Below are 18685 nucleotides of genomic sequence, written 5' to 3'. Positions count from 1 at the left end.
GTAACGCAGCCCTGCTGTTTGTTTGTTTTTTGTTGAATATTCCATTTTAACCACAGTGCTCGCCTCCCTGCATACAAATGCTCCACCAAACTGTCACTAGTTTGAGTGAACACCATTGTTGCGTCCTGTTCTTAGCCATGCACAAGACAATTGTGATATATTTAAATAACTACAAACTCCTCAGAGCATTGTTTTCCCCTCTATAGCAGAATGACAGTGAGGAGCAGGCAGACCATTCTACACCGTGTCAGTGCTACAGAATGCTCTGACTGGAAGACTGTTTGAAATGTAAAGTTTAATGACATTTTTAATTATCATAATGAGAAAACATTTATAATACCCATATTTACCAACAGAGCATTTTATGAAACAGTCACACAGCGACAATTAATTTTCTTTCAGTGTGATTTCATCCTAAATCTGATTACCAGTTCTTATAATTCTGTGTTCGATCGAGCGCAATGTGTTTTCCTCTGATTAGTCCATTTTAGTCCCTTGACTACTAAGAGAAGGTAAACTGTTTATAAAGTGTTTCATAATTGCATTCGCAAATTGTTTGAAACAAATGGCAGAAAATTGGAATTTCAGCTTCAAAGCGCTCACAATCCACCCACACATTATTTATGAGCATCGACTAATGAGCAGAGAGTTTGTTTAACAGCCTTAAGTTCTGCTATCCAACCAGAATATCTAAAAAAAAAAGGAGAGCCAGTGAAAAGGTGGAAGAAGCTGTGCAGCGGCTCGGTTTGTGTGACAATGCGACAAAGCTGAGGTGAGGAGGGTTAAAGGAGACATTGATGTATTGACCAGCAGCTCCTCATCTGGCACATTTACAAGGTCACACGGATGGATAGCAACAACTTTCAGGCAACTATAGCCGTGGACGGATCAAGAAAGGTGGAGGACTCATCTGCAGACAGGGTAGATGCCAAGGAAATGTCAGGGGATGGTGCAAAGCTGAAGTTAGCAAGTTTTGGTTTCAAATTGAAAAGCATAAAAAAGCAAAAACATACATCTCACTCTATTTTTTAACATATTTTTTGAGGGCAGTTTGGTTTAACCTTAACAGCTTTGTCAGATAATTCTTCATGAATTCAGTTACACGCATCAGAAGCTGCTTTTATGCACAATGTGTGTCTTGTTTTTGACGTCCGCGTGATAAACAGTCAGTGCAATCATGCAACGTTGAACAATGAAAACCTACTGCCAATAAATCGAGGATTGGTGCGTCAACCCTCAAGGGCGATGAATAAATTAAAGCTGAAACCTCATTAATAAAACACCTCATTCCGTTAATTCAGACGAGATGAGGCCGTTCACCTCCGTGTGCTCTACACGAGTAAGCCTCGATCAAACCGCACGGCACACAGGAGAAACATGAACCGTCGTCTGCATCCGCTCTCGCGATCGCCTCAAAGTCAATAAAGGGATGCGTGAAATTACCTGAAGCTCCATCAGCATGTCTCGGCGTAGGGCGACGGCTTTAACCGCATCGCCCGTCCCAGTGCAAATAAAGTCTGAAATAACAACACGCTAAGCTGTCGGTGTTAAAGTTAATCAGAATTTAATGAACTAACTGTCATCTCTGGTTGCTAAGAGGATTGGGGATTATTGAGGAGAGAACAGAACAGATGTAAATAATCTCCGCGGTACGTTGACAGTTGGGGTTTATTAACACGAAGGCCGGTGGGTGTGATGTATCATTGTCACTTTGTGTATTCGGATTAATTCTGCAACACCGCAGCAGGGATGTGTCTAAGTGGTTTTTACATGGAGCAGTGCAGCGTCGGTACAATCCCTGTGGTGATTTGGATATGAAGTTAGTGGAATGATTAGACATTTTGGGGAAATGCGCTGGTCCACTTAGTCTCACGTCTGTCTGGTACAGCGGCAACGGGTCTTGCAAGAAATAAAGAAACAGCCTGATGTATGATCTGTTGTTTTTCTACTGTGTTTTGTGCAAATTAAATGTGGAGTCTGCGGTTTTAGAGGAATATATTTAGTTAACTGTACTTGACCTCATGTCTGAATGATCACTAAGGTCTCACCAGGGACACTTTGGTATCACTTTCAACTCAGCACAAGTCCGAACTACATGCCGTAAAAGAGGCCAAACCAGCGATGTATTTTGAAGGAGTCTTTCCTTTGAGTTTAGTACACGCAGCATCAAACAGCAGCAGGAGTCACATGACCAGCAGAGGGTTAGTGAGGATTAAGGGGTGTATAGATAATGAATGGATGGATCAATTATCCCTGACGTGGAGACAGAATTGATCGGTATTTGATGTCAAGTCACACAGTTTGCTTTTCTTCACTTTAGACAGAGAAGCTGTCACACAGAGTTTATTAACACTGAGTTAACAAGGACCGATAGCACCATCAGTTGAAGTTAGTTAAACCATTTGATTCCTCTCAATTTGCAACTTGATTTTAAGGAAAGTCGACATGTATTTTTCTATTTTTTTTCCAACTTCAAGTATTTGATTTACCAAAAAGTAAACTCTGTCATTTGATTTGCTGAAAAACTGAAGAAACATGGATATTATATGATCAGACACGCCAGTGCTGAGGAATAGCAAACCTAATTTTCACACTTTTCCCTTGACTAGAACACCAGTTTCAAGGTTAAAGTGTAATTTCACGTTGGTAGAATCTGCTAAAGTGAACCACCACCACCAAAACAGAACATGAAATTAGTTTGAAACAGTACCAGTAGAACTAAAGTGCATGTCACAGGAAGAGGCATCTTCATCACATAGGTTGATGAGCTCTTTACCGTCGTAGCTCGCGGGCACATAGAAGTCATCGGGGAACCCAGCGGTAGAAATCCAGCTCACATTTACCATTATGAAAGCTTCTGCTTCATTAAATGTCAGACTTCACTCGTCAGATGTTCAAATGTGGCACCGAGCTGCAGGGTGAGGCTGAACTTTTCACACGGTTTTTATCTACCAACATATATTTGATATATCTTCACGACACTGGACGCCGAATGTCACAGAGAAACCTCTAAATCATCAGAATGTCATGATAGTTGCTTTGTTTTTCAGTTGGGTCGTGGGTGTTTTAGTGAGTTCATGATTTTATTTATTTTTTCCCCCCGGTGGGATCCAGCTTCACCCTCAGAGGACAACAAATGCTAAACATCATGTAATCCTTTGCTGACAAGAGCTCTAAACAGTCAAGCCATTTTAGCCATCTGCGGTCCATTCTCTCGTCTCCGTGCTAATGGATCCGTGTGCTTTCTTCTGTTATCCACAAACACTCCACTACGTCGCGTTCTCTTTGAAATGCCTCTCTTCTTCGCTCAATTTTCCATCATTCTGACCGAGGGGATATTTGTGGGGAAACCTGAAAAAAGGGGACCGTCCTTGAAATGCTATGATCAATGGAAAAGAGCTGCAACAGGCTGAGAAGCAGGTTTACTTGATGGTGGTCTTTTTTTTTGTGGTGCAACACGGTGAAAAGTGCGTCTGACCTCTCATTGCTTCTGTGAGTCTTTTAGTGATTCGCAGAAATATCTCCTACTTTCTTCCCTTTTGTTTTGGAGGCTGTGTCTGGGATACAAATGCAATGAATATATTATGAAAAACACAAGAATTCAATCTAATTTGAATTGGTTTTACACGGAAATGTGCACACGATCCCCAGCAAACGGTCTGAGGTAAGTCATTTCTTCGCGGTATCTTTTTAAAACCTCGAGGACCACGGCTTTGTTTGTGGGCAGCTCATTAAACCGAGCCATTAGAACTGATTAAACAAGAAGTCTGCTTTCACAAAATGGGCTGGTAGCTGACGCAGGGGACTTGAATTATTCACGAAATATTCCACAATCTGCTTGGATCGCAACTGACAATGAGCCCCGATGTCAGCTGTGCATTCAAACTCTGCAAAGATGTTTCAAAGACCCTTACTCGCGGCCTTGCGGTGTCGTATTTACGTTTTTCTGCAAAGGATGCGTCCTTGTCGCTGCTTTCTCGATAGTTCACGCTGTCCTTACACATTGTGCAAATACTAGTCGTCCTTCAGAAAGGCAGGAAGAGACTTGCAGTGCTCTCATATGCGATGTCACGTTTCGCAGGAAGCAGCGTGTATCCTCTGCTATCAGAGAACTGGAACGTTCAAATGTTTGCTTTTGAAGATGGGATAAAGTCGATTGAGTGAGTTTGAAATGTCACGCGTGGATTAAAGAAGTCAGGAGGTCCTGAGGCCAGAGCCGCTGTTTGAAGCGAGTTAAATAAAAAGTGCCCTGACTATGTATTCTGCTCCAACAAAGAGACACAAAACGACGAGAGAGAGGGCGCAAAAACCTGTAAGACAAAATGCACATTGTCTCACATCGATTCCTTTTCACGCAGATACACGAAGATGAAGACGGCCACCAACATCTACATCTTCAACCTGGCCCTGGCCGACGCCCTGGTCACCAGCACGCTGCCGTTCCAGAGCGTCAACTACCTGATGGGGACGTGGCCGTTCGGCGACCTGCTGTGCAAGACGGTGATGTCCATCGACTACTACAACATGTTCACCTCCATCTTCACGCTCACCACCATGAGCATCGACCGCTACGTGGCCGTGTGCCACCCCGTCAAGGCGCTCGACTTCCGGACGCCCCGCAACGCCAAGATCGTCAACGTCTGCAACTGGATTCTGTCCTCGGCCATCGGGCTGCCGGTCATGTTCATGGCCTCCACCACTGTCACGCGTAAGCATGAACGCACACATCGCTCTGAATGAGACTAAAACATACCAAATATCCTTTCAGTCAGCCACAATAAACACTCTTCTGAAAGTAGAAATCCCTGATTTTGACGGCATGATGAGAATATTTCATCCTTCATTTGTCTTTGTGAAGAACTGAATAGAGAAATTGAAACCCTTCAATTTGCAGCAATATGTGAAAGAAGGTGTTGCTTTTTATTTCTTCATCCTGACACGGTTCAACAGCGACGCAGAAAGCATTAAAAAAAAACATTCAGGTCGTTCTATTTATTCATACAGCTTTAAAGAGCGGTTCGGCACTCGAGCAGGCTCCAGAAGAGGAGACGAGCCAGATAAGGGTTTTACTGTGTAATTGCACAAAGAATTATTTAATGCTATACGCCTGGCTGCTGACCAGTGTAACTGTTTGCAAAGACGGGCCTCTCTGATAAGGTGTCTGCGTATAAATGCAAGGAGGGATGAAAGGAGAAAGAGAGCGATGAGAGATTTGTGAGGCTGTGATGGTGCAGAGAGGTGCTGCTGCTGCTTTAGTTTTCAGCACAGAGTTTATGTTATCGCTGCACAGTTAGAGAGACTTTTATAAGGCAGGGCGAGGAGCTGCATAGACATCCGTCGTGCTGCTCGATAATGAAGTGATTAACGAGCTGTTGTGTCTGATGCATTAATCACTGTCAGAAGGAAACACACAGATAGCACATTTACACATAAAGATCTCAGGAGCGGCACAAAAAAACAAAACAAACATAAACATAATTTTGAAGAGCGCTTGAGATACGAGTGACCTTTTGTACACGAGTGCGGCTCTGTTTCTGCTCAGTGCATAAATATAGGCTCCTGTTTTATCAGCTTAGAACATGATAATATGCAAATGTGTAGACTGCAACGCCAAACCAGTTTTCACACATGAACCCTCTGAACTCCAAAAGGCGTGTTATCTTTAAAAACGAAATCACACCATTTATCGGAGCCAGGAGCTGTAAAAACAGAAAGAATTGTCAGATGTTTAACAGTCCTTGAAGTACTCATCAGTGATGGGATTTCTGTCAGGAAATTTAACCAAGTCTAAACTTAAAATCAAAGTTTCTTTATTCTACATAATTTATTTAAAAAATTGTTTTCTTGTGTAAAAATTTGTACGCTGTATACACCGTTTAATTCACACCTACAGACAATTTAGAATCACCAATGAACCTCGGCATGTTTTTGGACTGTGTGGGAGGAAGCTGGAGAACCTGGAGAGAACCTGCACTGCATGGGAAGAACATGGAGACTCCACGCAGAAAGATCCCGGGTGTCCTCACCGGGACACGAACTGGCGACCTTCCTACTGAGGCAATGATGCTAACCACTGCTCCACCTTGCAGCCCATAAGCCGCACCCACTAGCTTTAAAAAGAACAAAAAAAGTTGTACATATATAGGCCGCATTTGTCTATAAGCAGCAGGTGTCCACGTTGTAACATGAGATATTTACAGAGAAAGTTTTTTTAAACTTTTAATTAAATATGTTCTGGTAACATACACAAATACGTCAATGCTTTTTTCTGAACAGTGCCTGTAACACGGCTGGTTAAAAAACAAAAACTACAGCAGCCTACCAGGAAAAGTCATTGATCGCTATCTTCATCTTCCTCCTGCGCACTAAAACCACTAAAGTCATCTTCTTCAGTGTCGGAGTTGAACAACCTCAGAATTCCTTCGTCACACACTTCCTCAGTCTCTCTTTCGTTGTCGCTCTCAGTGTCACTTTTGTCTCGAGGCAAATTCATAAAAATAATAAAAAAATCATGAATTAGCAGCGTCATTGTTTAAGCTGCAGTGGTCAAAGCGTGTGAAAAAAGTAGCTGCTTATAGTCCACAAATTACGGTAACTGAAGAAGGACTCAGCTGCATTCAAGTCACAAAAATGTATGGACTTTTTGGATGAACTGCAGCTGTGTAGATAAGAAACGAGTATAAAAACTAATTAAAAATGTGAATGGTATAATATCTATATGCGTGCAGAGCCACCATATTTTTCTGTGGGCACTTGGGATAATATTACACACGTTGATACCAGTTTCTTTCACATTTTGTTAAATAAGATGAGAAATTCTACTTGTGTTTTTTCTTTGTTTTTGATTTATGGCATCATAACTCTGTTACACTGCAGACATTATTCTACCTCTAGCCGTGGCTGTTCTGTTCACATGGAGGTGCAGGACTTTATTTTGCAGTGAAAAATGAGTCCACAGTGAGTAAAAATGTGACGAGACCAGAGAGTGCTTGGAGTTTAAAGGGTTAATAATTCCAGATTTGCATATGTGAGGATCTGTCTGTATATATATCTGAGTCATTCAAGTGATTAATCAGTTAATTGAGGAAAAAGTAATTAAAAGAAGCCTTGTTCTTCTCACGCTTGCTGTTCAGCGTTGGATTTGGTTGCATTGTTAGGAACAAACAGATTTGAACATGTGCAGCCAAAGTGAAAACAGAGTGACTGAAAATAACAACTTGTGAAATTGCCTGCATGTGTGATGAACGTCTGTTTACCGGTGAACACACAGAACACGTCTCTTGCGTTTTGTTTCCTGCTCAGCCTCCAGCATCGTGGACTGCAAGCTGATCTTCCCCCACCCCTCCTGGTACTGGGACACCCTGCTGAAGATCTGCGTCTTCATCTTCGCCTTCATCATGCCCGTCCTCATCATCACCGTGTGCTACGGCCTCATGATCCTGAGACTCAAGAGCGTCCGCATGCTGTCGGGCTCCCAGGTCTGTTGACTTTTACGAATATGATGCAAAGTTTAAATACATGTAGCGCCCGTGGCTTTTAATTACATGCATATTGTTCCGTTTAAGTGCTTGTTTGTGCACATGGCTACATGGCCGACGCTTTGATATTTCAGAGTAATGAAGCACAATAGAAGACTGCCCAGAGCCTGCGTGTAAATAAAGTGCCCTCATTGCACTCAAGACAAAGCAATTAAGGAAAATCAACTTAAGCCTGAGGCCGTCGCAGTTTTAATTAACCCATTAATGCTCACCGGCTCAAACATGGGCAAGTAAAAAAAATCAGCCACTGTATATTCAATTTATTATTTAGATTGACAAACTGTACAGAGGACAAAGCCTCGCGAGTCGACCTGTTCGAACTAGTTAAAGAGAACAATATTCTGGGCACAACAAAACTACAATTTCTTACCTTTTTTGTCATCTATGACTCTGAAGAACAAAGTATTTTTCAGCTTTTAGTCATTTTTAGTGAAAAAAGAGGGGAAGCAGGACACAAAATGATCCAACCTGAATCATTTTATTCTCAGTATTTCAGAATATTTACCAAAATCCTGGCTGCAAAATGTGCACTTTGTGATGAAGATTCATTTCTAGTGGATATAAATCTAAGTTACTGTGTGATTTGATTCGTTCTTATTCTTCTTCAGCCACCACCGGACTTGTTTTCACTTCTGTCTTTCTACTTTCCTTTGTTTTTCCCTCCTTGTCCTCCTCCCTTAATGCATTCTCTAATTGAATTGCCTTTTTCCTCACCACCCAAACCTTCTCCACCTTCCATCATTTTTATTTTCTCATCTTATCACCCAACACTAAACCACCCGTCTCTCTCTCTCTCTCTCTCTACCACACATACATCCGCTCACACAGGAGAAGGACCGGAACCTGCGGCGGATCACCCGCATGGTTCTGGTGGTTGTCGCCGTCTTCATCGTCTGCTGGACTCCCATCCATATCTTTGTGATCATCACAGCTCTGATCAACATCCCCAGCTCCACGCTGCAAACCATCACCTGGCATTTCTGCATCGCTCTGGGCTACACCAACAGGTAGACAATCAGCAGAGGCAAATACAAATACAGTCATATTTGGTTGGTTTTTATTATTATTTCCTTATTATTTTAGCAAGAAAGACTCAGTTAAGTGTAGCTGAAAGGGTCTTATAAGAGAAGTTGTGTGAGTTAGAGACAGGATCAAGTGGTTTAATGGATTCAAGATGGTTTCTACATATTGCTGAGTATGAAGGTGATAAAAATGTTGGTGAGATTAGAAGTCAGCTGAGTTCTGGCTGCTCTCTTGTTAAAACTCTACCTTGTCTTTGCGCCCTGCAGCAGTCTGAACCCGGTTCTCTATGGCTACCTGGATGAGAACTTCAAGCGTTGTTTCCGTGAGTTCTGCACCCCGAGTCCGTCTGTGTTGGAGATGCAGAACTCGTCCAGGACCGGAGCCACCAGCCGCAAGCTGCCGCAGCGCGAACACAACAGCGCAAACACAGGAGAAAGATCCAACCAGCAGGTAGTTTGTGTTCATGTGTGCAGATGTTTCTGTTAGATGTTCTGTGTCATTCAATCTCTTCTAACAATTAGATGAGCCGATCAATGTGACGTCTGTATCGAAAAGCTTAGCTTAGCATCAGACTTGTAACCAGCAGAGACTGTCTGGAGGTCGCTGTGCCGGGTCAAGAAAAGTCGCCCCAAAAAGCTCTGCAGATGGCAGGACTGTGAGCACAATCTGAAGCCAGAGGTGTGGAGAGTAAACAGGACTGAACCCTGAGGTGGATTCTACTCAAAGCAAAGAAATGAATATCTGTCAAATACGTTTGTTTTTTTTTTAAAAGCTTGTCAAGACAAGCACTCTAGAGTAAATCTTCCACAGACTTACTTACATCTACTTACTAACAAAGATTACAACAGGGAGCAGCTCCTCTGGACCTCGTGAGGCCAAACAGTTGTAATTGCAACTTCAACTATAGTTGCATGTAGAACTAGGACAAGGTTAATTGCATTTAAAAAAAAGCGCAGTGTCCCAGTACTGTAACAGCTTTGTACAGAACTACGCTACGTGCAGTTCAATGCTAAGCTAAGCTAACCAGCTTTTTGCTGCAGGGTCATATTTATCCTATGGACATGAGAGTAGTGTGAATCTTCTTATCTAATTTGCAGCAAGAAAACAAGCATATGTCCCCAAATATCAAGCGTTTAATCTATTAATGTTGGATGTGTGGCTGTTAGGTTCTGTGCAGACGTTCATACAAGCGTACATTGCAGTACACCGTATACTAGCACTGGACAAATAACTGATTTTAAGTCAAAATCACAACTGGAAACAAGATACCGAGCAAATCGCAAAGTATGCAGTTTAGGATATACATTATGTATGGCTGTGTCTGAGCCAGAGTCTGAACTGATGCCTCAGTGGTTTCATGTTGAGCTGGACTCTTATGTGGTCATGCTCCATCATGTGTTCAGTTTATAACACAGTGGAAATAAAACTGAGGCTTAACTTGATATGATATAATAAATCAAATATCTGTCAGAAAAAACCCCTCTGTACACATGAACCCTCCTCGTCCTCTCTCTGCAGGTATGACTAGCCTTGGAGAGGTCGTCGGTGGACTCTCGCTGTTGCGGCGGCGTCGCCAACGACGATCTCAACTCGGAGGTCACGCAGGTCACCACGGGGCTCTGACCACACTCTCAAACTGCACGTACACACCACCGACCCGTGACACGACTCGATAGCACGGATCGTTTAAGCGCCGCGTTGGAGGGTTAACTGTAGTGCTTCATCATGTCGGGCCATTAACCTGCCAACTAGTGTAACTAACTGTGCTAAGTGGCTGCGCAAAGCTTTTACTCTCACTGAAACAGACACAGAACTGGGACTGGTCAGAAGAAACAGAAAACCGACTACACGGCCTCCAAATTGAAGTAATTGCACTAAATTGTAGTTTAAAAAACGATAATATAGTTTTAATTAGTAATGTTATTAGTACAATGCAGACAGATGTATAAAAGCCGCTGCTCACCTCACCTGTGCTCACTTTTCATTTCAGTAAAGACAGATGAGAGCAGCCTACACATGAGGAACACTCAGTAAAAACAGACGGCGAACACGCGTGTTAAAGGATGTGTTGACTTAACATTACATAACCGACACCTTTCCATACATCTGAATATGTCACAGGCCTGAAACACAAATTTACCATCTTAGCAATTGCAATTTGTTTAAGGAGCAAGTGGAGGCTAAATGTTGACAGTGTAATAATCGCAGGAAGCCAGTGTGGGCTATAATTACATCACGTCGATACGTTAGCAGAACGTTAGGTAAAGGGGGGTATTTTCTTTCGCTCTATCTGCCTCGATCTTGTTCTGAACGAGGGTAAACAAAGCTAAGTATGGATTAAATTTGTACTGAAATGTAATCAAACCTTCTGCTATTAATGGCTGTTATCAAATGCAAACACAGAATAGATGCACACACAGGTGAGGTAAAGCAGCATCATCGATCCAAACCTTCTGTCCTCGCCACGAGCTAATTCTTTACGTCGTTAAAAACCGATCAATTAATTGTCTTAGTAGATTTTATACGACTTTGCGTCAGTCTGTCATCTCCCTCCGGATGTGATCTTTTCAAATTGTTTGCCGTTGTGTGAGCGCCGTGTGGGGAATGTACATTTACGGGGGTAAAAAGGATCGAAGCCAATTTTTGCTCACGGAGCGTGAAAAGGATCCGTGGCTGTTTCTCCACATGAAGACATCACTGGACACGAGGTGTTGTTCAAAGTCATTTAGAGATCCAACCGTGCTTCTCATCCTGCTTCTGTCTGAACTCGGCAGGGCTTCACCCCATCGCTCCTCACACTCCATTAACACCTTTTGACCGATCTGCACAGCTCTGAGGAGGCTTTGGCCACTTCAGGAAGACAGACTGCGATGCTGTACAACTTTGCTCTCTCTTCTGAACCCATCCTCCCCCCGTAAAGATTTTAACATAAAGTAGACTTATAGCAGAGCGCCGTTCGCTCTCTCATCTCTCTGCAAAACCTGACAAAACTGCTGAATGTAGGGAAACCATGTGTTTATCGCAAACCAGCAAAGAAGATGCATCAGCCTTGTTTGCACAGCGCAGTGTGTGCTATTGTGGCATATAGTGCAAACATACAGCTCCGCTCGTGTTTGAATAACCGCAGCTAAACAGCCATTACACAAGGTTTGGGTCTGAATGGAGTCTTTTCTCCTCTCAAGGTTTTAACAAGTGAGCCAAGCAGGATTGTACATCTCTTGTAACCTTCGAATCGCTTGTGCTTACGTGTTGTGCCGTATCGCTAAATTCGCCTTAAAGAAAAAAACAAAAAAACAGCCTTTTAAAGTGGCTCTATTCTGTGTACCAGTATTTTTTCTAAGGATCTGTAAAGATGAACATGATTGTATTAATCTCTTGTGTAAAATACTGTAATTACTCTGTCGCTTTTTTAAAATATATATAAATGTGAAATCATGAAGATCATCTTGCTCCTTAATGTACATTTTGTCATCTTGAATCTGAAAACAATGCGTGTAAAGTATTGTGAATTTGAAAATTGACACTGAATTTAACTCTGAAGACTGTTTTGCTTTATTTTATTTCACTAAAAAAAAAAAAGAAAAGATGCTCAGTGCATACAACATGTTGATATCATTGCTTTCAGTTAATTGTAAAAGAACATGCTGCACATTATCGTCTTTTTCAGGCTTCTTAAACCACCAGGTTCAACGTAAAAAGCTTCTAAGATCACAGCTGAATTTGCTTCACGGTGCACGAGCTGCCACGTGCTGCATTTTTTGTTTTGTTAGTTTGTTTGTCGGGAAAAAACATCTTGTGAAAAACAAATTGTCAAGCAGCCAAATGTCACCTTTCATGCTGTGGAATGTATTTCAAGCCAAGAATGAAGAGAAGGAAGAAAACAATGTTATCTAACAACAGGAAGGTGTTGGATTGGGATCTGGCCTAGTTTCCACCCACAGTCTTTAAAAGAATTGGACATTTTTTAAAGTGCCCAAAGCTGTGAGTGTGGATGTGTCGTTTGTCCACACGTGTTAGCCTTGTCACGGATTGATGAGCTCTTTTGGGGGTTTCTTTCTGCACTCTGACGTCTGGAGGTGTCACCGTGCGAAGAAAACAGCTAGAACTAGTCGAGCTCCTTCTTCAGATTCCTCCACGTGCAGAGGCCATGTGCACACTGTGATTCTCTGTGTTTGAAGTCTTTTGTTTTCAAGCCTTTGCGAAACACAATAGCGAAAGTCAGAAGAATGCATTGTTATGTGTGGCCACCTTCAGTGCCTATAAGAAGTGCTCACCCCTCCAGGAGGTTTGTCCCTTTTATTGCTTTTCAACGCTGAGTCGTGTCAGTACCAAAACAAAAAAAGACTCTTATGTTAAAGTGGATATAGATTTCTACAAAGTAATGTCATGCAACCACTTATCTTAAAGTTTACATTTAAATTGATTAAGTAGTCACCCTTTTTTTTTTAATTAATAAAAATAAAAACTCACCTAATTCAACACAGGTCAAACTAATTGGTTCTAGAAGTAACACGGTTTGTGAAATAAGGATCATCTGAGTGCAGTCAATGTGTCTCCAGTGATTGTAGTATGAAGACACCTGCATCTGGAAGGCCCAGTCACTGGTGAATCAGCACTCTTTGCTATAACTACACCATGAAGACAGAAGAACGCTCCGAGGAACTTCATGAAAGGATTATTTAAAAGCCTAAGTCAGGGGATGGATACAAGAAACTAGCTGAATGTCCCTTTGAGGACAGTATCCTCGTAGTTTAATCATAGCAACTGGACTTGCTTGAGTTTCTTTCACCTCTCATCCAAGAGGCTTCATCACATGTCGTCTTCAAGAAACTCAACCGAGTCCAGCTGCTACGATTAAACTATGAAGATAACCATGACCTGGATGACTGAGAATCTTCAAAGACAGTAAAATGCATCATTAAGAAATGGAAAACATGCATAAATCTACCTAGAGCAGGCCGTCCTTAATGAACTGAGTAACCATGCAATAATGAGACTCTGGAGGGAGGCCACCAAGACACCCATGACTCCTCCGAAGGAGTTACAAGCTCGTATTTACCACCCCGTTGTCCCCTGACATGCTTGTAATCATGTTTTTTCACAGAGTTGCTTGGAGTGTCCGTTTGTCTTCATGGTGTAGTTACAACCAGGAGTACTGACTCACCTTCCAGATGCAGATGTCTTCATACTACAATCACTGGAGGCACTGATGATCTCCACTTCACTAATTGTGTGACTTCTTGTGGGTGTGATCGGATATGGGGCGGCAGAAACTACAGCAAACAAGACAGCACTGCATTTGCCGCCCACACCTGTTAGTCCTCATCTTGAAGGTCTTTTCTAATCTGCTTGGAAAAGGCAAACAGTAAGAAATAGCAGTATGATCCCAGAATACAAATAAGGCTTGTGGCTAATTAGTCCTGGAACAATGTGGTTTCCTCCATGTTTATCATGGATCATCAGCTGATGAGGGCTTTGTTTTGTTTTTTCCCCTGTGAGCCTTGTAGCTTTAGCTTCAGTGTTTGAACACAAAAAAAATATACGTGCAGGAGCAGAGTTGATGTTTAAGACCCCATTTACAAGATTTGTGTTTGAAAAAAGGAATCAGGCGGGGAAAAAAGGTCCCCCAGTTAAAGGTCTTCAACCAGCCAATGAAAGTAGCATTAGCTTTATTTGCTAGCCAGCCACAGCTAATTAAATCTGTCTGTGATTTTAGCTTTCAAAGTTGAGATTCATTGCCTGTTATTTTGTCTAAATGGGTGTTAAATGAAGCGCCGTGAGATTCTGTGTAGTTAATGTGTCACCTTTACTTTCTAGCTTGACACGCATAGCGACAGTAACTAAGGGGGCGGGGCTTAGCAGATTATGGTAATGATGCTGCGATTTTACATATTTATAATGAGATAAGAAAATCGATATAATATACGTCCCGAGGCACAAAAAGTGATGTTTGGCAGCACACGTTTTGCAGCACTTGAGGAATGACTGACTCTGAAATGAATTAAACGCCGTCCATGATCTCTGCACATTCTGCCATTTACCTGTCTTTTCTATTATCTGCTTGTTTACATGACTCATGGCTCAGACGTGACTGACTCTGCCAACTCTTGAAGTGAATTTTCTTGTAATTTAATGTATAGACGACAATTTTCCGATTCACTCTGCGACACTCTGTAACGCAGTAAATATGATATTACAGTTAATCAGTGCATTGCCTATGGAATAAAATGTAATTCTGAATCTCACTGGGTGCCTTCTTTCTTGCATCTGAACAAAGTCTCATCCGCACTGTGTTTCTTTAAATAATGTTGGTTTTCCATCCCTCATTTCCCTAAAACCCAACAGCAGCTTTTTCTTCTCTCAACACATAAAAGTGAATGATGAGGAAACATGGATTGTGTTTCCAAAATATATTTTGTTGTGCGGAGCAGGCATAACTCATATTCAGCAGCTGGTAGCATGAGGCTGGAGCTTTTTTTTCCCCTCCCATCACTCACTTTTACTACCTGCAACTATAATTTATCACCTGCCTTTCGCTGTGACATTTGGTGAGATCCAGACCAAATGTACAGAATGCCACTTTGTAGGGTGCAGGAGGTTCTTGACGTGTCGGTGTACGAGCGGGGAAATGCAATCAGCACGCTCTCAGAAGAACATACTCGCAGCACGTATGTCCAAGTACGATTCGTTCTCGTCATGTTTGGGTGTGCGGAGGAGCCAGACGTTGCCTTATTGGAGCTGGCAGCATGATTAGTCCCGTCATGGCGATTATCATCAAGCGGCGCTGACCGTCTCCGTCCTCCAGAGCCAACGTGGCCACGCCGCCCTCGAAGCGTCAGCCAAACCAAAGCTAATCTACCAAATCTAACTTTAATGACCTCAAATCTGAAAAGGTCAAGTCTTCCTCTTGAGGAGAAAAACAAGAACGAGAACATCGAAAGAGAAATGCAGTGCTGTGGTTTATTGTCTCCGGTCGGGAGCTTTAATCCGCTGCTATGGCTGCAGGGAAGAGCCGGTAACGAGATAACGAACTGACTCTCGGAAAACGTTTTCTCCAAATTGGACTGAAGGTATTGGTTGTGGTATTTACAATACGTGTTGACATATGATGCACAAAACAGCGTCTATTGATGACCTGATTACTAATAACTCAATGATACAGAGAGAATGTTGATATTATTATTGATAAACTCAAGACCTACGTTTTTATCGGTTTATTTAGTCTGATACCAGAATAAATGCTGTTGAGTTAGTTTTCTGCTCACGTACAATCTGTGCATTATTAATACTCTGTCACTGTTTCCATTCATCAAAAAATCCACGCAATACCTCTGATATGTGCAATAATATTATTTTTAGAACCAGTACTTCTGTATATTTTGTTTTATTTTTTGTATTACATTCCTTAAATGGGGCTGCAAGGTGGTTCAGTGGTTAGCAGCGTCGCCTCGCAGCTAGAAGGTCACCGGTTCTTATCCCGGTGAGGAGACCCAGGATCTTTCTGCATGGAGTTTGCATGTTCTCTCCGGGTTCTCTGGCTTCCTCCCACAGTCCAAAAACATGCTGAGGTTAATTGGGGATTCTAAATTGTCCGTAGGTGTGAATGTGAGTGTGCTTGGTTGTCTGTCTCTAAGTATAGCCCTGTGATAGACTGGTGACCTGTCCAGGTGTCCCCTGCTTTCACCGTGAGTCAGCTGGGATAGACTCCAGCCCCCCATGACCCTAATGAGGATTAAGTGGTGTATAGATGATGGATGGATGGATTCCTTAAATGTTTGCACAGTGTTTACTGCTGTAACCCTGCAAGTGTCCCCACTGTGGGATTAATACCAGCTTATCTTATCTTATCAGAATCAGAATAATCTTTTTTTTTTGTACATGCAAACAAGGAATCAGACTCCAGTGAATCTTAGCTCTCTGTATAAGAAATAAAGAAATAAACTAGAACAATAAAATAAGAGTCAGCAATAAATAGCCGTATTTACAAGTATCTCATCTCATCTAATCCAAGTCTATTCATAGCATTTCCTCACATCCTCAGTCTTTGTTTATATCGAGGCTGTAATTCGTAATATACCTTCATTATTTTTCTTCTCTGTTTGTCCTCTGCAAAGCACTTTGATTCCATTTGTATGACAAGTGCTTTACAAATAAAGTCGGTCTGACTGATGTAGTGTCGACTATCATAAGATCTGAGATGCAGCACTGCGTCCGTATTTAGGAAATGTGACTCCTATTTGTTTGAGGAAGTCCTGCAGAGCTTTAGATCGTATCTGCATCACGCTGTGCACTGCTGTTCCGCTCCGAGGAAGAAGCCGGAGTCTTGGTTTTTATCTGTTTCTGTGCTACATGTGGCTTCTCTCAGGTCATAACCGAAGCTTCACGCCAACAGGCTCTTAACTGATCAAAGCGTGTGAGCAATGGAGAATATAACGAGGTTTTTTTCTACAGAAAACAGATCCGTTATGAAACCCTGGACAGCGGAGGCAAGAAGGAGTGAGATTGCATGTTCATAGCTGCGCCAAATCCGATTTAAAGCCCCCCCCCAACTCGGCGCTATCACAGGGCGGTGGTTTCCTCAGGCTATTTCACACTTAGATGAATGGCTAACCGGCTCCCATCATCTCGCCCAGAGGAACATTGCATTTATTTATTTTTTGCTGGCGTGGTTCACGGCACAGCAGGCGGTTAAGAGGCAGACAGGATCTCTGGTTCGGTGGAGGAATGAAAGTTTGTCCCGAGAAAAACGGGCGGCAAAACAACCGGACCAGGTGGCCGAGCTTAATGTGTCAGCAAGCAAACGAGTCGGAGCCCCGCAAACCTGCCATCCACCTCATCGGTTTGACTGCCAATAAAGCAGCCGTCCAGTAAAAGAAGAAAAAAAAAAAAACACAGTTTGTCGGTTGACCAATAAGCAGCCTCGGTTTGTCAGGCGGCCAACCAGCCTTTGCGTTAACAACCCAACAGAGTGTACTTTGTTTTGACTTCCTCTCTCCTTCCAACGCCCGGTGGTTGGGAATGGACTCCGTTTTCAGAGGCGGGTTTAAATCACTGGAAATATCGCTGACACCATTTTTTACTAGGCTATCACTCAGCAGGACTGTGAGGCGCTGGAACCATCCAGTCAGGTAATATTGCCATCCATCCAGCTGATTTCATTACCCCGTCCCTCCTGCCAGTGCTTTGCTCTGCTCTTCCCCACCTCTGCTCGCTTGAAGATATCAAAGTTTGATTATCGTGCCTCTGTGACTGTTGTTTAAGCAAAAGGTGTAGCTTCTGCAAAAGTGAGATAAACCTGCACGGGTTTTACTTCTGACAGACAAGAAGAACAAAACTGTGGAGGAGAGGCGTGCAGAGTGAATCATGTCGCACACATGCAGTACATCCAGATACATCCTTTAAGGTCGGAGTGCACTTCACAAACACTTTGGCTTTTTGTTTCCATAGACTGTGAGACTCCTCAGAACCTTTCTTAAAAGCTCTCCACAGCTGCAACACCATCTACAAAGAAAGCTTTCTGCTGCTTTTGTCAGGTTCTGTGTAAGTGGAGCTGCACTGATAAACATGCTTGTTTAATGAGGGGTTTCTCAGTTGTTAAAGGCACACGATTCTGGTTTTACATGAAATTCAGTTTTCTAGAAACGAGGGCCACTGCTCTGCTTGTCAAAACAGCTGTCTAATATCTCAACGGATGTTTAAGAAAGGCTTGAAAATAAATCGGGAAACTGAGTTTACTTCTTCTTAGAGTCTTAAAATGGATTAATCATCGAAAAACTAAAGGTGGAAATTTCCTGAAAAGAACATTTCTGTCCAATTTTCATCAACGACAAGTTTCATTCAAACCTAAGAGAACATTTATTAACAGCTTCTTTATTATTGACATGTTTTCTTCTACATTTGTGTTCAATTTTATTCTCCTCTGTGGAGAAGTTTCACATTTCTCATGATCAGAGGACTTGTTTTTATAAAAAAGTCTGTTTATAGGATTCAATTGAATAAACATGTTCTCAACTGTCCCATAATTAGAGTTATAAAACATGTTTTTTAATAGCATCATCCTATAAATTAAGAAATATTATCAATTACTTTCTAGGAAATTTTAGGAAACTAGAATTTTTTTTAGG

General features: G+C 42.2%; 1 protein-coding gene across 1 annotated transcript in view; it reads left to right on the top strand.

Annotated features, from left to right (window-relative positions):
* Positions 1-10085, top strand: part of oprm1 (opioid receptor, mu 1) — a 30173-nt gene extending 20088 nt beyond the window's left edge. The window contains exons 2-7 of the mRNA XM_008304193.1: positions 4359-4708; positions 6952-6957; positions 7303-7478; positions 8367-8545; positions 8828-9011; positions 10080-10085. Coding sequence (XP_008302415.1) covers positions 4359-4708; positions 6952-6957; positions 7303-7478; positions 8367-8545; positions 8828-9011; positions 10080-10085 — 901 coding nt within the window. The remainder of the gene's footprint in view (positions 1-4358; positions 4709-6951; positions 6958-7302; positions 7479-8366; positions 8546-8827; positions 9012-10079) is intronic.
* The last annotated feature ends 8600 nt before the right edge of the window (positions 10086-18685 follow it).

This window comes from Stegastes partitus, unplaced genomic scaffold (assembly GCF_000690725.1).
Source record: "Stegastes partitus isolate 25-593 unplaced genomic scaffold, Stegastes_partitus-1.0.2 Scaffold2159, whole genome shotgun sequence".
Taxonomy (NCBI): domain Eukaryota; kingdom Metazoa; phylum Chordata; class Actinopteri; family Pomacentridae; genus Stegastes; species Stegastes partitus.
Note: the sequence above shows the minus strand (reverse complement) of the source record. Positions and strands in the feature narration are given on the sequence as shown.